At 36.2% G+C, this 26197-nt stretch overlaps 6 protein-coding genes across 9 annotated transcripts; 3 read left to right on the top strand and 3 right to left on the bottom strand.

Moving 5' to 3' along the window:
- The first annotated feature begins 593 nt into the window (after positions 1–593).
- LOC111805593 (2-alkenal reductase (NADP(+)-dependent)) lies at positions 594–3895 on the top strand. The gene is made up of 5 exons (XM_023690713.2): positions 594–933; positions 1004–1187; positions 1258–1424; positions 2611–2693; positions 3290–3895. Exons 1-5 carry the CDS (start codon positions 676–678, stop codon positions 3666–3668), a joined length of 1071 nt encoding a protein of 356 aa, XP_023546481.2. The 5' UTR covers positions 594–675; the 3' UTR covers positions 3669–3895.
- Positions 3710–5589, bottom strand: LOC111805592 (mogroside I-E synthase-like). Its single transcript, XM_023690712.2, has 2 exons — positions 4835–5589; positions 3710–4556 (listed from the first exon to the last, which is right to left on the bottom strand). Exons 1-2 carry the CDS (start codon positions 5495–5497, stop codon positions 3825–3827), a joined length of 1395 nt encoding a protein of 464 aa, XP_023546480.2. The 5' UTR covers positions 5498–5589; the 3' UTR covers positions 3710–3824.
- Positions 5590–7143: 1554 nt separating this feature from the next.
- On the bottom strand, positions 7144–9345 carry LOC111805994 (mogroside I-E synthase). Of its 3 annotated transcripts, none has more exons than XR_002816725.2 (3): positions 8623–9341; positions 7514–8345; positions 7144–7422 (listed from the first exon to the last, which is right to left on the bottom strand). XR_002816725.2 is itself a non-coding variant. In XM_023691311.2 (2 exons), exons 1-2 carry the CDS (start codon positions 9262–9264, stop codon positions 7617–7619), a joined length of 1371 nt encoding a protein of 456 aa, XP_023547079.2. In that variant the 5' UTR covers positions 9265–9345; the 3' UTR covers positions 7144–7616. The 3 variants fall into 3 exon arrangements, 1 of the variants encoding a protein (XP_023547079.2); XR_002816726.2 differs by having other exon boundaries at positions 7520–8345; XM_023691311.2 differs by having other exon boundaries at positions 7144–8345; positions 8623–9345.
- A 2657-nt stretch (positions 9346–12002) lies between these two features.
- On the bottom strand, positions 12003–17880 carry LOC111805995 (mitogen-activated protein kinase homolog MMK1). Of its 2 annotated transcripts, XM_023691312.2 has the most exons (6): positions 17394–17878; positions 17140–17269; positions 14647–14784; positions 13244–13576; positions 12746–12926; positions 12003–12370 (listed from the first exon to the last, which is right to left on the bottom strand). In XM_023691312.2, exons 1-6 carry the CDS (start codon positions 17633–17635, stop codon positions 12195–12197), a joined length of 1200 nt encoding a protein of 399 aa, XP_023547080.1. In that variant the 5' UTR covers positions 17636–17878; the 3' UTR covers positions 12003–12194. The 2 variants fall into 2 exon arrangements, with proteins under 2 accessions (XP_023547080.1, XP_023547081.1); XM_023691313.2 differs by lacking the exon at positions 14647–14784 and having other exon boundaries at positions 17394–17880.
- Positions 17881–18941: 1061 nt separating this feature from the next.
- On the top strand, positions 18942–21981 carry LOC111805997 (large ribosomal subunit protein uL18). Its single transcript, XM_023691314.2, has 9 exons — positions 18942–19078; positions 19545–19614; positions 19708–19799; positions 20047–20173; positions 20281–20360; positions 20498–20614; positions 21080–21214; positions 21315–21484; positions 21570–21981. The coding sequence occupies exons 1-9, from the start codon at positions 19076–19078 to the stop codon at positions 21691–21693; spliced, it is 918 nt and encodes a 305-aa protein (XP_023547082.2). The 5' UTR covers positions 18942–19075; the 3' UTR covers positions 21694–21981.
- Positions 21982–22919: 938 nt separating this feature from the next.
- On the top strand, positions 22920–25756 carry LOC111805998 (proteasome subunit beta type-5). The gene is made up of 8 exons (XM_023691315.2): positions 22920–23078; positions 23589–23712; positions 23805–23934; positions 24249–24355; positions 24516–24650; positions 24755–24858; positions 25186–25286; positions 25390–25756. The coding sequence occupies exons 2-8, from the start codon at positions 23599–23601 to the stop codon at positions 25515–25517; spliced, it is 819 nt and encodes a 272-aa protein (XP_023547083.1). The 5' UTR covers positions 22920–23078; positions 23589–23598; the 3' UTR covers positions 25518–25756.
- Positions 25757–26197: the final 441 nt, after the last annotated feature.

Here is a 26197-nt window from a genome sequence, read left to right as displayed (position 1 = left end):
TAGAGAAGATAAATTAAAAAAATTAAAATTATTTTTACAGTTAATTTTATATAAAAAAAATTGATTTTTTTAAATAAACGAAATATTATTAAAAGTTAAAAGGATATTTTTTTAAAATCAAATACTATTATTAAAATTTTTAAAAATTTAAAGATATTTTTTAGACGAAATTTTATAAATATTTTTATTAATTTAGCCGTTAATATAATATGATTTACATTAGTGTTTATACACATTAAAATATTACACATAAAAATTAATTAATTAAAAAAATAAACAAAATTAACATTCCTTCTAGAAGGTTATATTAGGAATACTATTTTATTCCCTACCAAAAAAGAAACTCCTATTTATAATATTATCTTAAATAACTGAAACCCAAAATTAAAAAATAAAATTATAAATTATAAAAAATTCTTTTAAAATCCACGTGTTAAATATCCATTGGGTAGAAGTCGATTTTGCACGAAAAAAAAAAAATAGCAATATGGTACGTATTAATTATTATCATTTAATTATATTCTTAAAAATCTTTTAAATTTTTTCTGCCGCGCAGTTGAACGAAACTATTCCTGATATTTATATCAAAGGAAAAAGGTTGGTTTTGTTCAAAATTTCGAGACCCTTCTTCCTCGGTACCCTTCCTTTACGCTATTTCCCCTTTCTCCAGAGAACATGATGCAGAGCCTCGGCGGCGACGGCGGCGAAGTAATCAACAAACAGGTGATTCTAAAGGACTATGTCACCGGAGGATCCGCGAAAGAGTCGGATCTGGAAGTAATCTCCACTAGAACCATCAATTTGAAGCTCCCCGAAGGCTCCGATGGAGTTCTCCTCAAAAATCTGTACCTCTCCTGCGATCCATATATGCATGCCTGCATGAACAAGATTGAAAATCCGTCGATTGATATTGTTTCGTTCAGTCCTGGTTTGGTACGAGACGCTTCGATGTCGTTTCGTCGGTTTGTAGTTCCGATTGTGAATTTATTTCTTTGTTTTGCAGCCTATTAGGGGATTTGGAGTTGGGAAGGTTGTGGATTCTGGTCATCCGAAGTTTGGGAAAGGCGATTTCGTGTGGGGGAGCACGGGGTGGGAAGAGTATTCTGTGCTTTCAAGATTGGAATCTGATAATCTATTTAAAATTGATCATACGGATGTTCCTCTGTCTTATTACACAGGGATTCTTGGTATTGTTGTTGTTGTTATGATCTCTTTGGTTTGGATCTTGGAATGCTTTTTTGACTAAGTTAATTGTAGGTGTGACTGGGATGACTGCTTATGCTGGTTTCTTTGAGATTTGTTGTCCTAAGAAAGGGGAATATGTGTTCGTCTCTGCTGCTTCTGGGGCTGTTGGCCAAGTTGTTGGCCAGGTTGCCAAGTTTATGGGGTGTCATGTGGTTGGCTGTGCTGGTAGCAAAGAGAAGGTTTGATATTTGTATATATATATATTGTCTGTGGTTGTGAGATTTCAGATCGGTTAGAGTTGGAGAGGAGAACAGGAGAACGAAACATTCCTTATAAGGGTGTGGCAAATTGTGAGACTGATGGTGATATGTAATAGGTCAAAGCGGATAATATCTGCTAGTGGTGGGCTTGGTTACTAGAGTTGGACACCAAGAGGTGTGTCAGTGAGGACGTTGGGCCCCAAGGAGTAGTGAGGACGTTGGCCCCCAAGGGGTAGTGAGGACGTTGGCCCCCAAGGGGTAGTGAGGACGTTGGCTCCCTAAGGGGTGGATTGTGAGATCCCATGTTGGTTGGAGAGAGAATGAAACATTCCTTATAAGGGTGTGGAAACCTCTCAATAATTGACGGTGGAAATAGTGAGGTTGATGACGGTACCTAATGGGCCAAAGCGGACAATATCTATTGGTGGTGGGCTTGGGTTGTTACAATTGGTATTAGAGGTGGACACCGAGCGGTGTGCCAGTGAGAATGCTGACGCTGGCCACCAAGGAGTGGATGTGAGATCTCATTCCTTATAAGGGTGTGGAAACCTCTTCCTAATAGTCGCGTTTCAAATCCGTGAGGGTAACGGTGATACATAATGGATCAAAGCGGATAATACGGTTAGTAGTGAATTTGGACCGTTACAAATGGTATCAGAGCTAGACACTGAAAGGTGTGAAAGGTGTGTCAGCGTGGGGATTGTGAGATCCCATATTAGTTTGGAGAGTAGAACAAAACATTTCTTGTATGTAAGAGTGTGGAAACCTCTTCCTATGAGACTGTTGGCGATACGTAAAGGATAGTATCTGCCAGTGGCTTGTGCTGTTACAAATGGCATCAGAACCAGACACTAAGCGGTGTGCCAGCAAGGACGTTGGCCCCTAAGGGGATGGATTGTGAGATCCAGACACTAAGCGGTGTGCCAGCAAGGACGTTGGCCCCTAAGGGGGATGGATTGTGAGATCCCACGTTAGTTGGAGAAGAAAACGAAACATTCCTTATAAGGGTGTGGAAATCTCTCCCTAACAGACGTGTTTTGAAACCGTGAGGTTTATATCTACTAACGGTAGGCTTGGGCAATTTCATAACCTCCAAAACCTATGCATAATCTTTTAATGAAACCCAATTTTGGTACAAGAACTCTCATATCTCATTCATTATCAGATTGATTTGCTGAAGAACAAACTTGGGTTCCATGAGGTTTTCAACTACAAAGAAGAGCCAGACTTGGAAGCTACTCTGAGAAGGTATGTTTTTCTTTCTTTATAATTGCAATGGTAACGACCCAGATCCACTACTAGATATTGTCCTCTTTGGGCTTTTCCTTTCGGGCTTCCTCTCAAGGCTTTAAAACGCCTCTGCTAGGAGAAGGTTTCCACACCCTTATAAATGGTGATTTGTTCTCCTCCACAACCAATGTGGGACATCACAATCCACCCCCTTCGGGGCCCAGTGTCCTCGCTAGTACTCTTTCCTTCCTCCAATCGATGTGGGACCGCCCCCAAATCCACCCCCCTTTGGGGCCCAGCGTCCTTACTGGCACACCGCCTCGTGTCTACTCCCTTCGGGGAACAGTGAGAAGGCTGGCACATCGTTCGGTGTCTAGCTCTGATACCATTTGGTATTGTGATGTCCCACATTGGTTGGGGAGGAGAACAAATCACCATTTATAAGGGCATGGAAACCTTCCCCTAGCAGACGCGTTTTAAAGCCTTGAGAGGAAGCCCGAAAAGGAAAGCACAAAGAGGACAATATCTGCTGGCGGTAGATCTGGGTCGTTACAATATATCAGGGATGATTGATATCATGTGTGGGCTGGCTGCATATCCGTTTGCTTGTTCAGATGCTTCCCTGAAGGAATAGACATTTACTTTGACAATGTTGGAGGGAAGATGTTGGATGCTGTTCTTGTTAATATGAGGAGGAACGGCCGGATTGCTTTATGTGGAATGGTAGGTGAGTTCCAAAAGGACAAGCCTCAAGGTGTTTATAATTTGATTCATGCTATAGGAAAGCGAGTTCGTCTAGAAGGGTTTATTATGAGTGATTACTTGCATCTCTATCCTAAGTATTTGGATTTTGTTCTGCCTCTCATAAGAGAAGGGAAGATTGTGTATTTGGAAGATTTAGCTTATGGCCTCGAGAGCGGTCCATCGGCTCTCGTCGGCATCTTGACGGGTCGTAATAAGGGTAAACAAGTCGTCGTTGTTGCAAAAGAATAAGTGTTCGTGTTTAGTCTGGTTAGAATGGTTTGGCTTGAATGTATTTAAACATTTTTGGAAGACATTATATTCCAAATTAGTATTATCATGGAAGATAGTTTACTTCTACATGGAATTGAAAGACAAATGAATGTAAGATAAAGATTATATTGTTACCTAGATGATTGACGCAGCCATTGCTTGGACAAATTCATCAATGTTCTTATCAGAGCTGCCTCCTTCATCCATGGCTTCTTTAGCTACTTTCTTCCACTTGATTGAGTTCTGTTTAATCTCATTTGGTTTCTCTCCTTGAACAACCTTTCGGATCGAGGCCTCTAGTTCTTCCTTTGTCACAATGCCTTTGTCGTTTTTCTTCACTCGAACTCCGACTTCCCAAACATCTGCGACGAACTTGGCGTTCGTCGTTTGATCGACCCATTGGGGGATTGCAACCATCGGCACCCCCAAGCTCAATGCTTCTATGGTTGAATTCCAACCACAATGAGTCACGAAACAACTTACTGCCTTATGTGATAGAACTTGTAGTTGACAACACCAGTTCACGATTAGGCCTTGTCCTAATGTATCTTGAACAAAGTTGTTAGGAAGCTTTCCGAGTTCTGATTCTCTCAGAACCCATAAGAAGGAAAGATTCGTGTCTTTAAGAAAACATGTCAGTTCCGTTATTTGTTCTTTTTCTAAGTTAACTAAACTTCCAAATGAAATATAAATAATTGAAGCAGTTTCTTTCGAGTCTAACCACTGGATAGCCTTCTTCCCGTCATTGGGATTCAAAACATTCAACCCATAGGCTTTGTCGTACGCCAATCGACCGTCCAAATATGCCGATGGAATGGTCGGCCCCACTGTCTTAATGGGCAATGTCTTGGTCATCCAATTAACAACCTGATATTGTATTGTTTCAAATTATTCAAGTAATTAAGTACTCTTGAAATTCCAGCGTAATTTACATAAAATATTGCCAAAAAGTAGATTAGAATCGTGTTTGAAGCATCAATTACATAAAATATTGCTAAAATATTTAAATTATTTTTCTAAAATAAATTTAAGCTCCTAATAATTATTGTGCTTAGGATCTTTGATCGTATGTCACTTGTACTTGAATTTTGAATTTTAGCTATCAAAAAAGTTCAGATTAGAATCGTGTTTGAAGCATCAATTACCTTGCATTCGAGCCGATCAAACGTGTTGAAGAAAATCCACTTTACATTCTCCAAATTGATGAACTGACTGGTCATGAACTCCAAAACCACATCTCCATCGTCAGGCAAGGTAGGCAGATCTGCTGGTTGAAGAACAATCTCCGATGGAAGCGAAACCGCTACATCCTCCGGTGGCGGAATGCTCAGAGATCCTTTATAGACGAGATCTAGGATGTGATTAACAGCGGCGGATTGTGTGAAAAACGGAGCCGCATCCAAACCACGCTCTGCAGCGACGCTCTGCACCCAGGGCATAACAGAGTCGTAAACGATAAGACTCGGAAGAACTTCATTGGAATCAGAAATTAGGGCTTCGTCGATGAAATTGGCCAAGGATTTGGAGGCGGCGGCTCGGAAGCTTCGGAGATAAGCGTCGAGACTGTCGATGTTGCTGGATTCAGGAACATCGGAGATGACTTCGTGATGGATCGGAGAGGGAGGGAGATCGAGAATTAGGGATTCACTTGCTGAGGAAGTGGTGAGGAATGTGAGGAGAAGGCCTTTGGAGACTAGTCGCTTCGCGAATTGGAGCATCGGATTCATGTGGCCGTGCCTTGGGAAAGGGAATACGATTACATGACTCTGTTTCATCTCTCCTCCTCCGTCCACCGTCGTCTTCTCCATTTCCGGCGAGCGATTCCGTCGGAGATGAGAATGTTGTAGTAGTTTATTAGTGAAGATAGCGCCAAAATCAAAGATCCAATCAAATTATTTATTTTGCCGCTCCCTTTTTATTTTTATTTTTATATTCCAAATTCTCTCTCTTCAATTATTTATCTATCTTTCCATTTAAAATTATTTTCATAACTTAAAATTAACGTCATTTAATATATATTATAAACACAAAATATTCTTAATCTTCGTAAACACTTTACGAAAAATGTGAATTCTATTATCTGACTAAAAAAATATCGAACTAAACGTTTCAATTTTTCAAAATTTAATTTAACTCAAACCGAGAAACATCTAATCTACTTAACTCATGTTTTGGGTTGAATGGTTCGGATTACTTGAGTCATCGGGTTGGGTTAGATGGTTCGAATTATTTGAATTATCGGGTCACATGAACATCTCTATTTATCTGTCACATGGTTAATTTTTTTTATGTTTATTTATTTATTTATTTATTTATTATTATTATTATTATAATTTTCCATTTTGAGAATAATTATATTTAGATGCACGTGAAACACGTTTTTTCAATTTTGGATAAAATATGGTTTTGATTATTGTATTTTATTTTAATTCATGTAAGTTTAAAAAATAATATTATGTTATTGGTGTATTGTTCACATCATTTAATGAAAATTAATAAAATAAGATATGAAATGTTAATTCATGATTAGAAACTAATTATGTCTAATTAATTTTACTAAAATGGAAGGCCTTAAGATTTTTTAATCTAATTTTGCTTAAAATTAATGATTTCTTTAATCTTGTAATTAAGTTCTTAATATAAGTAAAGATTTCCAATAAAGTAATTAAGTTAATTTAGTGGCTAAATCAATCCTTACAGTAATTAGAAATGTTTAAACTAAAATCCATTAAAAAAAATAGAAAATTAATCATCCATATATACCACATATATATATATATATATATATATATATATATATATATATATATATATATATATATGTGTATGTATGTTTGTGTGTTTATTGATAGTTAGAAAAAATAATAATTTTAGTCCGTCATTATTTTGCAATATAAATTTTGTTCGCTTAATATCTTTTTTTGGATTGAAATATTTGAATCGGAGTAATATCCAAAATCGTGAACCTTGAAATCCCGTTCGTGTTTTTAAAATAATCTTCTAAGCCTCTAAAATCATGTTTTAGTGTATTTGTAGTTGAATCCCGAGAAATTCTCCTCCAAAATAACGTGAAATAAATTAATATAAATCAAAATTGTTGAAATTGTCGAGATGCTAAGGGCAACATCTCAACATTGTCTCAAAAAACCCTAAACGCACGTTTTTTTGTTAAAAAAAGAGCGTGATGTTATATTTTCACAGCATTCAAATGCTATAAAATCTCAACGCTACCAATATTGAAAAAGATCAACAATGCTTATAACCTCCGAGACTTGCTTTATTTCCTCCTCTCTTTTCCCGGGTTCTTCAATTCATATGTATTTGGCTCACAATTGTTCAATTCATGTCTAAATTTTCTTGATATGGTCTACAAAAGCTTTATTTCGCTCCAAATGCTCGATTTCTTCAAAATATTTATGTACGTAAATCATTCAATTAAGCATCAAAACTAGTCTAAAAAAAATCTAGAAATAATTTAATTTTGTGCTCGATCAGATACCCACGAACCCAAGTTTTTACAAGAAAAATAGAAATAAATACTCACTCTAACCTTCCATTTCCACTTACACTAGAACACAACAAATGAGCAAAAGTTCATATTATTTGATTTTGGGGCATCCCCAAGTTCATAAAACTAACTTAAGAAGAGTCAAGAAGCTTGCTTGATCATGGCCACGAACTCCATGATGTCCTTATCAGAGCTCCCACCTTCATCCATGGCTTCAAAACGAGTCTAAAAAAGATTTAGAAATAATTTAATTTTGTGCTCGACCAGTTACTTATAAACCTAAATTTTTACGAAAAAAATAGAAATAAATACTCACTCTAACCTTCGATCTCGACTTACACTACAACACGAAAGGAGCAAAAGCTCATATTATTTGATTTTGGGGTATCCCCAAGTTCATAAAACTAACTTAAGAAGAGTCAAGAAGCTTGCTTGATCATGGCCACGAACTCCATAATGTCCTTATCAGAGCTCCCACCTTCATCCATGGCTTCCTTTGCCCATTTCATCCACTCCATGGAATTGCTCTTGAACTCATTAGCTCTCTCTCCCTCCATCACTTCACAAATGCAGCTTCTTATCTCTTCCTCACTTGCCAACCTCTCCTCATTCAACTTCACCCTCTTCCCAACCTTCCAGACATCTTCTAAGAACTTGGCATTAGTCACCTGATCAGCCCACTGTGGGAAAGCCACCACCGGTACGCCCAAGGATAGCGCCTCGAGCGTCGAGTTCCAGCCGCAGTGTGTCAAGAAGCATCCGACCGCCGGGTGTGCCAGGACCTGGAGCTGGGAACACCAGCTGACCATAAGACCCTTCTCCCCAACACTCTCCAGGAAATTGGGAGGAAGCTTCTGAGATTCGGTTTCCCTCACAACCCACAAGAAGAATTTTCCACTTTCCTTGACTCCAAGAGCTATGTTCTTGAGCTGTTCTTCTCCCAGTACAACCAGGCTTCCAAAAGACACATATAGAACAGAGCCAGGGGGCTTGTTGTCTAGCCATTTTAGACACTCATCCTTGTTTGGATCGAACAGGCTCAGCCCATAGTACTTGTCGTCCTCTAACCTTTTGTCTAAGTAAGCTGATGGAAGAGTTGGTCCTATGGCTTTCACTGACCTCCCCCAGCTCTCCATCCATTTGATAATCTGATCAATTCGCATTCTAGATTCAGCAACCATAACTAATTTCATTTCTACATCCAAAATTGTATACAAATTGATTTTTCTGCTGAGCGGATCATAATTTTGAGGATCAGTAATGGCAGAACAGAGATAGCAAACATGTGCACTACCAAATTTCTAGCGATCGAAGACTTTGTTAGATTCATTTTATAGTTCAAATTTTTTAAAGTTTAGAGACATTAGAAAATACTTTTGAAGTGGATCGTGTAAAAAATGTTCGGAAAAAGGGGGAAAAACATACCTCCCCTTCCAATTTGTGAAAAGTGTTGCAGAAAAGCAGATCCGCATCTTGAATATTGGAATACTGACTGGTGAGAAACTCGATTATAGTTTCAGCGGAGGCAGGATCGTAATCATAAGCAGGAAGATCGTTAGGGCAAAGCAGAGGCATAGACGGCAACGAAATAGTAGGAGAATCAGGAGGAAGCTTCAAATGTCCATGAAGAACATGATAATTTATACTGTTTAGGGCACAAGATTGAGTATAAACAGGAGCCCTAGGCAGTCCGAACTCCTTGGCAACCTCCAAAACCCAAGGCATAGTAGAATCGTAGATAATGAAGCGAGGCGGATTTGAAGAATCCATAACTTCTCGCAAGTAATTCTCCAAATTCTTCGTCATCTTCTCCCGAAATCGATCCAAAGTTTGGCGCATGGTGTCGGTGTCTTGGTGATCCTCAGAGCCATCGGAAATGACTCGGATCTTGACGGAATCGGAATAAGCGCCCTGGAATTTCAAGTTCCGGCTGACATGCAAGGTTGTGAGCAGAGTTACCTTGATTCCGTTGGCGATTAGGCGCTTGGAGAACTGAAGCTGAGGGTTTATGTGGCCCTGTGATGGAAATGGAAACGCTATGATATGCCGATCCTCACCTTTCTCCATTACTACTTCTTCTTCTTCTTCTTCTTCTTCTTCTTCTTCCTCTTCTTCTTCTTCCTCTTCTTCCTGGAGAAGCTCTTGAAATAATGGCGCCAAATATAGACCTTTTTTTTTTTTTTTTTTTTTTTTTTCTTTTCTTTCAATATTTTAAGCTTTTAATCGAAACTTGTCTATTTTCCGGAAATAAACAATAATAATAATAGCACAAAAACAAAAAATGATTGGTCTTTTATTTTTCATTTTTTATATGTATTATTTAACCCAAAATTAAAATATATATATACAAATTTTCATAATTATTTAGTTTTTAAAAATTAAACTTGCATTTTATTTTTTTATTTCTTTTTAATAAGCTAAATATTAATATATATATATATATATATATATATATATATATATATATATATATATATTGAAAATAATAATAATAACACAAAAACAAAAAATAATTGGTCTAAAAGAGCTTTTACTTTTCATTTTTATATGAAGTATTTAACCCAAAATTTAAAAAAAAAAAAATTACCATTTTTCATAATTATTTAGTTTTTAAAAATTAAACTTGCATTTTATTTTTTTTTAATAAGCCAAATATATATATATATAGATAGATAGATATTGAATTTAATTAATAATTGATATATTCCTTTTAGAAAAATTTAAAATCTATGGTAAAAATTTGAAAACTAAACGATAACTAGAAAAATTCTAACAGAGACTTAACGAAATATATTTTTTATTATTTAAAAATATATTGGTAAATAAACTTTTAGTAGTTATTTTGTAAATTTATTATGCACATTTGATAAATCTGCTACAGTATAGCGTGAATCACGTTTTTGGGCCAATAATTAAATAAATATTGTTTTGGAAAAAGAAAAGTTATGATTTCGAGAAATATAATATTTTAATTTTAATTAATCTATTAAAATTAGTTTTTTTTTTTAAATGTATTATTTATTTTATTTCACCAAAATAATTTATTTATTTAACCTTATTTCTTTTAAATTTAAGAATTTCGAGTGTAGGGAGACCGAACAGTAAAAGAATCACTAACGAAAAAAATCTCGACAAAATTAATTATCTTTTTCTAATTAACAATTTATCGAAAAATTGTTGCTGGTCAATTTTTTTTTTATATATATAAATATCTTTTTATTTTTAGTTTTCAAAATTTCACATAAAATTTTAAAATATTATAAATAAGAAATAAACTCTAAATTTTTATTAAAAAAAATTAAAAATTAAAAACTTGTCAGAAAAAGGAATATTGTGGTGGACAGTTATCGATTTGTCTTTGTTCATATAAAAATTAATGATTTGACATTTTTAAATAATAAAGATAATATATAATATAATTTAACACAAACAGCTAAGAGATTGAAATTAAATGGAACAAGTAATATCAGGACAAAGCCACCTTTATTTTATATTTTTTTAATGAAAATCTTAGCCAATAATTTAGTGTTTCATCTTATAAAATTCTTAATATTTAATGTTAATTTGTATTAAAAATTCACGATTTCATAAAATTAAATCGAGATATTAATTTGAATACATAGATATATCAACGAACATAAATCTAACTTGTTAGTGACCTCTTAGCACGTGTTTAAATATATTAATTAAAATCTTTTTACTTTTCACCGTTTGTGATTTGGAAAGATTAAAATTAATTGCGTATTTCAATCACCATAATCACCATCAACACATTGCAAAGCTCATTAGAATTGAGTTTGTCATCAACTCAAAAATGAGAGCTCCACTGTATCCTTGTCATGGTAGAGACTTGCCTCGATGGTTTCAGTTGCAACAATGGAACAAGCATGAATTCGAATCGACAAACAAGTTAGATGGTGATCAGGGTAAGTCAAGCTATGATAAGTTTTATTGTCGATGTGAACTGGTGTCATTGGCTTCACTGCCCATCGCGCCCATGGATCGAAGACTTCAATTTAAGAATAATTGACAACAAACAACCTGCAAACAAGGTAGATGGTGATCAAGGCAACTCGAGCCACGATAAACTTATCATCAATGTGAACTGCCGATCACCCCCTAGAATCCAAGACTTTAGTTTAAGAACAATCGACAACAAACAACTCTCAAACAAGGTAGATGGTGATCAAGGTAACACGAGTCACGATAAACTTATCATCGATGTGAACCTAGTGCCATTGGCTTCACTGCCGATCATCCCCAAGAATCCAAGACTTTAGTTTAAGAACAATTGACAACAAACAACTCGCAAACAAGGTAGATGGTGATCAAGGCAACTCGAGCCACGATAAACTTATCATTGATATGAACCTAGTGTCATTGGCTTCACTGCCGATCACCCCCAAGAATCCAAGACTTCAGTTTAAGAACAATTGCAACAAACAACCTGCAAACAAGGTAGATGATGATCAAGATAGCTCGAGCAACGATAAGTTTTAGCGTCGATGAGAACCTGGTGTCGTTGGCTTCACTGCCGATCACCTTCAAGGATCAAAGACTTCAATTCAAGAAAAATTGGCAACAATCAATCTACAATGTCAACAATGAGGATGGAAAATGGTCAGTTTAGCAGAGAACTAATAGTCTAAACCACAAATTCCTTGCGTTTTCAGAAGCCTGTTTCGAAAATCCAGCTGTATCAGTCCATGAATTAAGGCACCTGGTACAAAGTTCAGGTAAAGTGATCCCACATCCAAAAACTCCAAATGAACAAGCAAGATTAAATTAAAGAACAGCATGACGAGTAGTAGAAAAGGCAGCAGATACAACTTTATGAAGATTCTTCCAGTCCTGATTCTGGCCATACTCAGACAAATTTGATTCAAAAGCCAATTCAGTCGTGAATGCAGTTAATATACACAAAGGAATTAATAATGAACGTACAGAATAAAGGGACCATACAGATCAAACAATCCTCCAGTTAATAACATAGCTCATTATTGCTGATAATACTCGGGGTTGAATGCAAGCGCCTCTCGATAGATCAGCTCTTTCATCTGTTCCTCCGTAAGTGCATGCTGCTCGAAATCAAAGCTGAAGGGAGTCAGGCAGACAGGCTCATCACTAATGTCATGCAATGATGTCAAATAAGGATGAGCTAGAGCATCTTCAACTGCAAAAACATACACAGATGTTCGTAGACAGAGCCTATCAGTAAGAATGGTTATTAGAAGAACCAAATGTTGGCATATCTGCCGCCATGCAGAGACAGGTCACAGGTTACATGATGTTCTTGATAGTTTGAAATCAGACAATGGTGAACTAACCAAAGAGAGAATATGTTCGAAGCAACGGGGTGAACTAACCGAGAATGGTCATCTACATAGTTCAGAAATCAGACAATTCAAACAGACAAGCACCCGAACGAGGAAATCAATCAGTTAGGATTTATATTTCGTTGAAGAGATTGATGAATTATTATTGCCCTATTATCAGACAACAGGATAGGAACTTAACAAGACTGCAAGCAATTGCAATAGTAACTCACCGGTAATTCTCTGTCCTGGATCAAATGTTAACATCTTCTCCACCAGATCAATGGCTGCAGGATGGACATGTGGAAACTTTCCAGTAAATGACTGCCGATGGTAATAAGGAAGTTGGCGTATGTATCTTTTAGCATTCTCGTTCAAGAAACCGAGTTCAGCCTCTGATGGAGTGCCAATCAGCTGCATGATAGAGCAGAGCAGACTAAACCAGTAAACAAATGGTTACCACTGAGAACACGAATTGTTTGCGAAGACGAAACCAAACTGTCAAAATTAAAAACTAAAAGATTGGAATGTAAAAGTAAGCATGTAGCACCTGCTTCAATCGAATCGGCAACACACAAAAGCATATTGATTTTCTCTCTTTTTTTTTTTTTTTATTCATATAAAAGAAAATATATCATTGAAATCAACTTTCTCTGATGAGGTGACAGAGATATGATTATGTTAGTGTAGTGAACCAAATCATGAAGAGTATCAAGAGAGACTGAAAGTACCTCCAAAAGCAAGCGTAACTGATGCACATGATCTCGACCAGGAAACAAGGGCTTCCGATCCATCAGTTCCATAAAAATACAACCAACAGACCAGACATCGATAGCTGCTGTGTAGTCAGATGAATTAAGTAAGAGCTCTGGCGCGCGGTACCATCTTGTAACCACATATTCTGTCATAAAGTCGGTTTCAGAAGTAACACGAGCAAGTCCAAAATCACATATTTTCAGGTCACAGTTGGCATTTAATAACAGATTGGAAGGCTTCAAATCTCTGTGCAGAACATTTGCTGAATGTATGTACTTCAATCCTCGAAGAATCTGGTACAGGAAATACTGCACGATGCATAAAGACAGTAATTATTTTATGTAGAAATAGAAACTAATGGTAATATCTCACTATAGGATGTTCAACATGGTCACAGGCTGCTTTATAAGCATGATTGGATCGAGTATGAAGGCACAAAAAAATTCCATGCATGTTTAACACTAGGTTATTAGTCTTCAATATCAACATCTGCCCAACCACAAAGTTATAAGTCTTGAAAGATCCAATGCCAAAAGTTCCCAAGTTTCATTCTTTAATCCCAACATCAATGGAATTATACTTGAGCGCATTTGTTGAAAACACAAAGCATGAAATTTCGCAAATACCATCCATATCCCTACGCAAAGAAGAACGTATGATATCACAAGATTATCACCAATTAATTTTGGCAAGAAAATATACATCGCCACACTTTTCACTAAAATAGCTGATTAGAAGAAAGGAAGATTAAATGACCACTTGCACTATAAAGCCTTTAAGTAAAAAAAGACGGTTTTCATCAAACCAACAAACATAAGCAAAAAATACAAATTCATAAAATATCACAAACAAAACAAAGACCCGAAGCCACTGAGCGGAAAATATAGAAACAGGGCATTGTTGCGAGGTAGAGGAGGACTAGGCACCCACCAAAAACCTAAGATCAAGAATAAACAGAGAGTGAGAGAGGGAGTAATAAAAAAATGTTGGAACTTTCAACCAATGACACTCATCATAACATACAACAGTCTCCTATCCACAAAAATAACGTACTACAGTAATTTCCATTAACCTCCAACCATCTTTGTGATAACCTCATCTGAAACAGGACTTATGCCACCCTACAAAGAGTAGCTTGTTTCGATCTTCTAAAGCTAGCTCAGGATTATGAAGAAGCATGGTAACAATCCTGTTGCCAACCAAATAAGATTATTCTACATTAATCTTAGCCTCCTAACTTACTTCATAAATGCTTCTGAAGACATTCTAAAAATGATGGGAGGAATGCATACGTTCCAAATGACCCAGAGGGTTGACATCTGAATAAATTTTAAAATGCAGATGTAATCCACCAACAAGGACATATACAGAATGTAACCTGACAATGCTCCTCTGATAATGCTTGGTTTGAACGAATTATTTGATGAAGGTCGGTATCCATCAGCTCATATGCTATATAAACATCATTAAATGTTTCCCTTAGAGGCGGAGGTATGATATCCCTAATTGCAACAACCTGAACCACCATCATCAGTAGTACAATTAAACCAAAATAAAAAAAACACAATAACTTGTCTCATTCTATGTGGAATGCCCTTAACTTAAGACATCATATATAATTGTACAATAATTCAATTTGGTGTAAGGTACATAACTTTCAGATCATTATTGTGCGAGTATAGAAACTACAACCAAGCTGAGAAAATAGTGCATAGAGTTTAGAGAAAAATAGAATAGATCAAATTCCAATGTACTCGACCTAAATTGTAAACATTTCAGAGATTATAACACCAATAAGACAACGTGTAGATGATATGACTTAATTTGCAGTTTATCCTTGATAATTTTACAATTCCTATGAATTATTATCATGTTATGAATTCATGCAAACGAGATATTATACAATCCAATTGAGTTCTTTTAAGTGTAGATGGTTGGTGATCTTTATCTCAGTAACTACAGCCTTGGATGAGAATCCACACAAAGTTTATAATATAACAAAAAAAAAAAAGTTTTTTTAGTATTATGTTTTTTCCCTTCTCTTTCCACTTTGTACTTTCTCATTCAATTCCTTTTTAACTCTAAGAAATCATATATATGCACATAAATTTATATAAGAAACCACATTTTCATTACGAGAAATGAAAGAATATACAAAAATACACAAAAGAAAGGAGTACAATCCTAACCACAGAAAAGGGATCCAATCTTTAATTACAAAAAGACCTAGTTACTACGCCTATGAAAAGGCATTAAACCTAGTCATCTCTCAAAATTCCTCCCTCGACTTCTCCACCCCTCTTAAATTCTGTTATTCCACTCAATCCAAACCCACACACAAGACTATAATGAAGCTAGCCTATCACGGAGCTTTACTCTTCTCTAGAAGGGAGAACTCAAAAGCACCACCTCCGGCAGAGCCCTACCATCTCTGTTCCAAACCCAACATACATCTAATGACATAGCTCTAAAGGTAGTGAGCAAATTGGTAACCTCATAACAAATGATTCAGGCCCTCCTCGTGTCTCCTACAAACAGTGCACATGCAGGAACAAAACATGGGAAGAATGCCTTTGAACACGATCCAAAGTCTTAAGTCTCCTATGTAAAACCTATCATGCAAACATCATAACCTTCTTTGGAATTTTAACTTTCCAGAGAGGAGAACATCAAGGCAACAAGGGAAGGAGAATGAGAAGATAAAATAAGAAAAAAAAGAATGGCAAGAGAAGCCCCTAGAAGAATCGGGGTCCAAAACCTAACATCGTTTCTCCCTAGAATCATATGCTGGTTTTGAAGAAGAGAAAGAAGACTGGTGACTTCCAATGCCTCTCTGTCAGACAAAGGATGTTGGAAGCCTACTAGCCCTTTTTTTCCTTCTTCTTCTTCATTCAAGGAGACAAGTATAATGTCACTAGCGGTTTTAAAATTAAGCATGGAGAGTTGATAAAAGGCTGAAAACGGAGCTAGATAAGTCAGGAAGAAGAAGGAAGGGCATTTTAAAATTTGATTGAAGCAACAAGAGAATACGCACTTAGAGCTTCTTGGACATTAGCAAAAGAACCAGTCAGTCCCAATGAGTGTTTGTAATAAAATAGCAGGAAAGGCAAGGAAAGAACTTAATTGGTTTTTGACTCACTGTGGAGATTACAGACTCTCCCTGTAACAAAGGCAGAAGGAGTTTCACCTTTCCTCTGCCCTTTTCATACCAATTCACAATGAAATCCAACATTAGTCAAGTCTCTTTCTACCTGTTTTTCCTATTTCTCTTACACCTTCATTATCCATGGCGAAAATCTTGTTTCCCAGTAGTGAGAAAAGAGACAACTTTTCTTAATGCAGTATAATAATAAAGTACTCTCATGCTACACATGAGTTTATAGAAAAACCAGTGAGGTTTCAGTATGAAAAGGCTTGTCACCTAGTAACTTATATATTTTAGGAGTTCTAATTTTCAATTCAGACTTAGGGACAGCATAATGTGTTTTTTCCTTGTAAAATGATCGTTGATTGTGACATAAAAGTGTAGACTCAATGCAGGAAAAAACATTCTTGCCAAAAAGCCCAATATTGTAAAGGAATTCTTCATCTTTTTTTCTTTTTTGGGTATGTTTCGAAATTATTGCTTTGTCACGGACTCTCCAAGAATAATTCTTTCTACACATGGAGCAGATGAAGAAATGAAAATGGAAATGATGCCAGTTTCGGTTAATTCAGAGAGAGACAAAAAATGCAATTTACTAATTAGGCAAGAACTTCAACCAATGTACAGAAAATGCAAATTTCTACTCTTCCAGCTTTCTAGATAATCAAAGACGATGAAAAGGTGAAAGAAACAACATTCCGCAATATCTTATAATCACTCACTGACGTTTTCATGATCCATGTGCCGAAGAAGCTTGATCTCGCGAAGAGTTCTCTTAGCATCGATCTTGTTGTCAAACGCATTAGCAATCTTCTTGATCGCCACGTGCTCGTTTGTCTCGGAATTTAGAGCAGAACTGAACAATCAACGCGCATTCCCCCAAATCAACAACAGCAAACAATTACACTACAACAATCAGAACTTCAAAAGATTGGGGGAAAGAAGAAAAAAAAAACACACAGAAGATGGATCGTACAGACCAGACGATGCCATAAGCGCCTTTGCCAATAGGCATAATGGGAGGCTTGTACTTAGCCGTAACTTCAAAGATGTTACCAAAGATATTGTACTGAATAAATCTCCCTCCATGGCTCAAAGTCGCCGGAATATTTTCCATCCCCATCGACGGCGGCTGGTGCGCCGCCGGGTCATGCTGCGACGGTATAGCCGCCGCCTCCGACATGACGGCGTCGTCCGGCTGAGAAGCTCCTCCGTCGTCCATTAAAATTGCGTCCGGTATCAAATCGATTGCCTTTTTTACCACCGAATGTGAAAAAATCAAAGCCCTAGAGCTTAATTTAGATCAAACTTGAACAAAAAATGAATCGATCTGATCTGATCGTCCCTCCTCCTAAACGTTGCCGCAGCCCTTATTCCTTGTTCTTCTTCTTCTTCTTCTTCTTCTTCCTTTATTGTTGTAAAGTTATATTTTATCCTCTGATGATTTACAGAGAACACAGCGTTCCCCACGACAGGGATAAAATTTGCAAAAAAAAAAAAAAAAAAAAAAGTTAATTTATTATTTGCATTCATTTAAAAAAAAAAAATAATTAATTTTATTTTCATATTATTTTTTTCTAAACTTTTTATATATACTAAAAAAAAAACAATGAAATATTTAAAATAAAATAGAAGAATCCTAAAATCAGATTATATTTAATAACATGAGTAGTCAATTTAGTTAAATAATATATTTTTTAAATTATTTTGTTCACGTTTTTCAACGTGTTGAATCTCAGAGCTGGGTTCCCGACCCATTTAGCTAACGAATTCGTTCCTTCTTCATTTAAACGATGACTTTTTACCCTGTTCAATATGGGTCCCCGAGGAGTCGGGCATCTCTAATAACATTTGATTCCGATGTTATATATCATTGAAATTTAATTTTAATGGACTGTGATTTTGTAACATGAGAGAATAATTTTTTTTCGAAACTGAAAAATGTAACCCTAACCTTTGATTGATTAATCGAGTCACGCTCGTGTTGATTACAAGAGAAAATAAGGTAAAAAAAGTCCAAAGGTCGAACCTAAACTACGAGATGGCTTACAACCATTTAACTTGCCAACATGAAAATTGCCTGCTAGTTAAACACACTAAGCTCGAACCTAAACTACGCTAAGGCCAAGGGAAAACTCGAGCCTATAATGTTGAAATAACCTATTCCGAGGTTCACTTTAACATTAGCAAGACATGTCGCGGGCTAAAAAGTCTAAAGGTCTACCTTAGCCATGATCGACGAGGGCAAAGTCGAGACGGGCTATGTTTCAAGGTGTGTGATTTGCGTGCTTACAACCAGGGTGAGTTTATTAAGCTCGGAATAAGATAAAATAATATTTTTATGATTTAAAATTTATTAGAGACGACACAAAATTAAAAATTAATAGAAAAAAAAAAAGAAATTTGTGGAATTTAGGCATTTTTAAAAGTTCATAAATTAATTTTATAATTCAACCAATAAAACAGCTCCAACTGTCAATAAATAATTTACTCCAACAGTGTAGTAAAAAGAAAAAAAAAATCGGAACGATCTGAGCCGTTGATCACGTCGCCTTAGGGTTTATATAAATAGAAGATCCTTCGCCCGAAAAACTCCTCTGATTGCTTCGGTCGTGTCCGCGTCGCTCGTTCTCTCAGTTTACTTCAGGCCTCAGCTTCGGAGATGGTGAGTTTATGCTCAACTTCTAATGATTATTCTCTTCATTTTATAGCGTTCTTGAATCTCAGATGAATTTTGGCTTTCAGCCAAGACAATGGTACAGAAGTTAGCTGCATTGCATACTCATTTTCCGTTCTTAAACAAATTTCACGAGGATCTGAACGCTGCATTTGCTTTCATTTCGGGAATTACATGCATTGAATTGATATGTGCCGTAGTTTAATTGAGTTGTTTTCGAAAATATTGTTACTCATTTACAATTTTTGTTTCTGAGTTTTTAATTCAAGTATATAGGAATTCCAAGTCGTATATATAGTTCTATGTGAATTGTCCTTAAGATGTTTGAGACCTTCAAACGTTTTTGGGAATGATTGAGGCAAGTTACTGCCGTCGTTTCTCTTAATTTTGTTATCAGCGTTCGTATCATTATTGCTCCGAGTAATCGACGTGATTTAATAATTGTTTTTTGCAGGCTTTCGCAAAAGCTCAAAAGACGAAAGCGTACTTCAAACGCTACCAGGTCAAATACAAGAGAAGAAGAGGTATTTCCAATCTCTTTTTTGTTTATCACGATGAATCATATTTGAATAGTTAATTGTCGGCTTCTGATAGTGCTCTCTTCTGATAATGTATAGAGGGAAAGACCGATTATCGGGCCAGGATTCGCCTCATTAATCAAGACAAGAACAAGTACAATACTCCCAAATACCGCTATGTGATTAGATTTGTATCCTCATTCAGTTGTCTAAGTAGTGCAAGTGGTCTTTTGTTTTATTTTCCAGTTATTTCTTGATGAACTTGCAATGAGTGGTTTTGGTCTTCCTTAATTTTCCAGTCCTGAATTTTCTGTAACTACCTTTGAATACGTTTGCCGTTACTATCTATCATTACTTTTTTATGAGTATTTTTTATTATGAAGGGTGAGCTGTAGTTATGTTCACTTGAGAAACGGGAACCTTAACATTCATATCTAGACTAACAAGGATATTACCGCACAAGTAGTATCTTCTAGCATTGCTGGTGACATGGTTCTTGCCGCCGCTTATTCTCATGAGTTGCCTCATTATGGTCTTGATGTTGGTCTAACAAATTATGCAGCAGGTACTACTCTTGCAATGTAAGTTTCTCGGGGGCTGAGTTTTTTGATCTTTTACTAACTTCTTGTCCTTATCTTCATTTGTCTGGAATGGTGTATGACACTTGTTTAGCCTATTGTACCGGGCTTCTCTTGGCTCGCCGTGTCTTGAAGAAGCTTGAGATGGATGATGAGTACGTGGGTAATCTTGAGGTATCCTATCCACGCCCTCCATCACCATATAGAAAAGAGAAATTGAAAGCAAAATTAAATGAAGTTCACCTCTTCTGTTATGACTTATGCCCCTTCAATTAAAACTTTTACCGACTGAAAGTGGTTTTATAAATCAGGTTTCTGGAGAGGATTTCTCTGTGGAACCTACAGATAGCCGAAGGCCTTTCAGAGCCCTCCTTGATGTTGGTCTAGTCCGAACAACAACAGGAAATCGTGTTTTTGGTGCCCTCAAGGTATATTTAGTTAGTCCATTTAATATCAGCTGCAAGATCCGTCTTTTTTCTTCTATTTACGGTAGTTTTATACGGTTTGGTCAACGTTACATGAGTGGTTTTAGCTATTTTTTTAAACCATGGCTGGATACAAAATGAGTAATAATATATCTTGTTAAACCAATTCTTTGTATGTAACATATGTATAAGGGTGTGTTTGACGCACATATTTCTGTATTTTGTTCTAACATCTGGTCAGTCCACGTTTGAGCGTCAGTATTCGTGATAATTTAACTGCTACGATGAGAAGTTTTTAAGTTTGATGTAGTAACTGATTGCATCATAATCTGGAAGGTTGCATATTTCGTACTGGGAAACTTTATCTAACATGTATCCGCGTTCTTTATAATGTCGGTGGCTCTTGGTATCTTTTATCAAGCTGTTGTATTTTTGGAGACTGAAGCTATGAATTTTCACGTCACACAGGGAGCTTTAGATGGTGGATTGGATGTTCCACACAGTGTCAAGAGGTTTGCTGGTTTTTCAAAGGACAGCAAGGAGCTAGATGCGGATGTTCATCGTAAATACATATTTGGAGGGCACGTCGCAGCCTATATGAGGGTAAACGTTCAGAATTTAATATTAGAGCATAGTGAAATTAGAATAGACATTAGTATTCAGTCATGAAGGATTGTGTTCACTCACGAATTGTATTCCTCAGTCCTTGATGGAGGATGAGCCGGAGAAGTATCAATCTCAATTCAGTGATTATATCAAGAAAGGGATCGAGCCCGACAACATCGAGGAGTTATTGAAAAAAGTTCATTCTGCAATTCGTACCGAACCACTTGCAAAGACGACTGTGAAGCAACCACCAAAAGAGCACAAGAGGTTAATGGCTAACTCTCTTTGTTTCTCATGAATGAACTATCATCTTAGTTTCTGGTTTTCCATACTTACGCGGTTCGTCCGATAGGTATAACCTGAAGAAGCTCACATATGATGAAAGGAGGGCTAAGTTGGTCGAGCGTTTGAATGCATTGAATTCTGCTGCTGGAGCTGATGACGATGACGATGACGATGAAGACGATGAAGAGTGATTCAACTCGGTTGCCTGCAATTGCAACACAGTGTATTTCAACCTATTCCATCATTACAAACCATTTAGTTTAGGTAATCCGTAGATTGTCTTCTTTTTTTTCAGTCTCCCTGAGGCGATTTTGCAGCATCTTAAGTGTTAGTTTTAAGCTTGCAGAGGTCAATTTTGAGATTCTGAGTTCGTTTATACCGTATTTACATGCTGTTGGCTGTTGGTTGGATAGATTGATTGATGCTTGTCAGTGTTCTAGTATTCACAAAATTTAGAGGAACTATCATTTCCTTTAGTATATTTCATTTAAAGTATAGTTTCAGTTTTTGTTTTTTCCATTATTTTTTTCTTTTTAATTCATTTAAAAGATGGTTGGGTAACGGACATCGTTATTTAAGGCATGTTGTCTGTGGTTGCGTGTTTGATATCTTGTTATACTTGTCTCAGGCATGTTGTCTATGGTCGTATGTTCGTTTCAAAATTCCTCAAAATGTACACAAAATGATTTGACTGGTTGTCAATTCTTTCAATTTGAGATATGTGCTATCAAGGTTATGCTTGTTGCTTATTCTATTCCTTCGTCTGCGATTGTGACATGTGGCGTTTCTCCTTTTTCTTTTATTTTCCATGTTCTTATTCTTATTTCGTTCTTGAAGTTGTTGACCCCCTTTAATTGAGATTTTTGTTGCTTGGCGGATTAAAAATTTTCATTCACTAAAGATTCGTGTCTAATCATCTTTTTGTTGGTGACATAATGGTCGGGAAATCATTTATAAATATTTTCAAAGTTTCACTTGTCAAAAATTAAATACATGTTAAGTTCAAACTTTAGAGACTAAAGTGTATTCTATCGATATATGTTCTTAATTAATAACCGTACAATCTCGACTAAATAATAAAAGAGGAAAAAAAATGGAAACCATAGAATTAAATTTGAGTTTTAGAATGACATACAATCTCGACCTAATTAAGATAAAATTTTTTAGCTATTTTTTGTATTATTGAAAAATTAATTTTTTTTATTAAAATATTAGTAAACGAAATATAAAATATTGCTATCTAAATAAAAAATTTAAACTATATTCAAACCATAATAATCAATTATCTAATTTAACCTTAATTTTTGCTAATAGGTCAAATTAGATTGAGATTTGGTCAAACTTGGGCCAGTAGGCCCTAAGGCCCAAACTTGCCAGTATCGAAAGCCGCAATAGAAATGTGGCCCAGGCCCAATACACCCGATGGTTTCCTGGAGGACAAGAAACTGGCCTTCGATTTCCCTGTAAACGTCCTCATTTTTCCCTCCATTCCGATCATTTCCTTCGAGGCTGTGTATCTCCGTTTGGTCGTAGTTCCTGTTTTTTGTTCTCATATTGCTCTAGATTCTAGCTCAAGGTAAAGTTGAAGTTAGTTAGTAAGATTCTGTTCTTTTTCGTTCTTCGAATTCATATGCGGATTCATGATATATTGTAGATTGGAATCAGTGTCTATCGTTAGGGTTTTGGTATTGACACGTTTTCTTATATGAAAGTTGCGTGCATTTTGATGAATTTACGGATCTGTTTATGATTTCGGATAGAAATCGAGGATAGGTACTAAGATTTCGATTATATGATTCTATTTTTTATGGTCTTGGAGCTGTTAGTGTCGCTTGATGTCAAATCGATTAGTGCGTTTATTTGGTTTTTGGACGTCAGTGTTTTGATCATCTTTTAAGGCTGGGTGTTCTAAATTATGTTTTAGTTAATTGAGTGAAGTAGAACTTGCTCAGTCATCGGCATTGCTGTGGATGTTTCTCGGGATTTTTTTTTTTTTTTTTGTTTTCTCAAACTTTGATCTTGTTGTATGGATAACTTATTCGTAATACGAACTGTGTACTTAAGCTTTATATTCGGTCATTGACAGAAGTTGAAACATGAAGTTCAATACCAGTGGTCTTCAAACAACAGCTCCGCTGTTTGGGCCAAAAATGGAGTTCATGGAAGGGTTTGCAGCTGCTCCATCCTTTGAGATCCCTAATTCCAGTGACGTAATTTGTAAATCATTTCTCATACGGCTTTCTGGGCTGCATATTGTTCTGTAGAATTGTTTTTTCTGATTTTGGTATTCTCCGTGTTTCAGTTTGATGGCTTTCAGAAAGATGCCATTCAAATGGTAAAGCCAGCAAAAGGAACAACCACACTGGCTTTCATTTTTAAGGAAGGAGTCATGGTTGCTGCTGATTCCCGTGCCAGCATGGGAGGCTACATATGTATGCTAACTTTAATACATGTGTTCTTCAAACAAATTGTAGATTTAATATCTAGATGTGGTCATGTTTGTATACAATGAACTATAAATTGCTATTTTAAGGTACTCTATCCCTTTTAACGATTAGAAGTTTGGGACTGTGCCCTATAGAGAGAATGTTCTTTGCAGCATGGTGTGTTTATTCGCATTTTCCTGTTTAGATTTGTGCCGGTTGTCCTCCCTCCCCCCATCCTCCATTGTATTGTTAGTTATCATGTTGTTATTTGAGTACCTTACTTCGTTTTGAACTAAATATTTGCTATTAAATTTGTTCAGCATCGCAATCTGTGAAGAAAATTATTGAAATTAATCCTTACATGCTTGGTACAATGGCTGGAGGTGCTGCTGATTGTCAGTTTTGGCATAGAAATCTCGGTGTCAAGGTAATTGGCCATTATCCGATAACTTTTAGAGTTACAACTCAACTTGTATGTGCACAATCAGATATTTATTCTTCTCTATTCAACCAATTGTTCCTTGCCAAGATGATATTTTGGATTTTTCCCTTGTGGTTAGCTGATCATAATATTTTACATGATTTAGTGCCGCCGACATGAACTAGCAAATAAGCGTCGGATTTCAGTTGCCGGAGCATCAAAATTACTGGCCAATATTCTGTACTCCTATCGTGGAATGGGTCTCTCTGTTGGGACTATGATTGCTGGATGGGATGAAACAGTAATAACATTATTTATTTTATTTTCTTATTTTATGATGAAAATTGTTATGATGTTAATTTATTCTCTTATGATCTATAACTTACCTTGATCTGTGCATTTTAGGGTCCTGGTCTATATTACGTAGACAGTGAGGGAGGAAGGCTCAAGGGAACAAGATTTTCTGTTGGATCTGGTTCACCTTATGCCTACGGTGTCTTGGATAATGGGTAAGTGTAATCCTCCGTTATCGGTCCATCTTCAATATTTCTCAATCCAGTAATTTTTTTATGATCTTCTTATAATATGTTAGGATAAACAAGGTAGTTTTTGAACCGCCATGATTTGGCATGAATGCCTGGTCACATTTTTGCACATGAAAAAGAATATATCAAAAGTAAGGAAAGATAACTCCATGATGAAAAATTGCGCTGAGGTGGCTAGTATAAAAGAACAAAGAAAAAATACATTCTTTCCTCATACCTTTTCTCCCCTCATTTTGAAACAATTGTCCATCTTTTCATCTGCTTTAATTTATGTATATTAATTCATGGCAGGTATCGGTATGACTTGTCTGTAGAAGAAGCTGCTGAACTGGCTAGACGAGCGATTTATCATGCAACTTTCCGAGATGGAGCCAGTGGTGGAGTTGCTAGCGGTATCCCTCTCTGTCAAAATGTTTCTTTGCGTTTGTAATACTCATTTGTGTGCTTGTCCAAATGTTCCCTTCTTGACTCTGTGATTTGAATCCCATTGATCAGTTTATTACGTGGGACCAAATGGATGGAAAAAGCTATCTGGCGACGATGTAGGAGAACTTCATTACAACTACTATCCCGTGACGCCAACTACAGTGGATCAGGAAATGGCTGAAGTAACCGCCGCTTGATGATCCCATATAGACAGACATGAGCAGGTTGAGACATTCTCGCTCCCTATTCATTTGTGCTTCTGGGGGGAACTGATTCTAAAGAGATTGCTTTAGATGTGGAGTGTTTTTAAAGTATTATGGGATCCTTAAAATGTTTGATTGGATCATTCTGTCCTGTTAGTCGAGTTATAATAGCTGCATGGAGAAGAACATTGCTTGTGTTTCCTAAATTTTAGATCCCTTGCTTCATTGGACTACCTTGCTTATCATGCTTGTTCTTTCCAGTTCAGTGAGCGACGTATCTTGTGTTAGAACTGAAACTGAATCTATATATATATATATATATATAGCAGTACTAGTATCTTTTGTGTAGCAGCATTAATCTTTTTTTTTTTTTTTTTTTTTTTTTGCTTCATTATTGACTGTTCAAGAGTAATTGCAGCCGGTTACTTCATAAGCAAGTAATCTGAAGAAGGAAATATCTGGTAAAGGAAGGACGTTTTCTAGGCATGGAAATGGTTGTTCAAACCAATTGAGTAATTTCTAATATAGTTTTCATTTAAAGAGGAAAAATCTTGAACTTAGAAGTGGCTGTAACACATTTGGGACATAAATCACTATTTTGATACCGATTTATTTAGGTTCTCGACATACCCTTCAAATGGCTTTGAGATGGAAAGAGTCACGTTCTAGTTAGT

This window comes from Cucurbita pepo, chromosome 11, assembly GCF_057944985.1.
Source record: "Cucurbita pepo subsp. pepo isolate OVF chromosome 11, ASM5794498v1, whole genome shotgun sequence".
NCBI lineage: Eukaryota > Viridiplantae > Streptophyta > Magnoliopsida > Cucurbitales > Cucurbitaceae > Cucurbita > Cucurbita pepo.
Note: the sequence above shows the minus strand (reverse complement) of the source record. Positions and strands in the feature narration are given on the sequence as shown.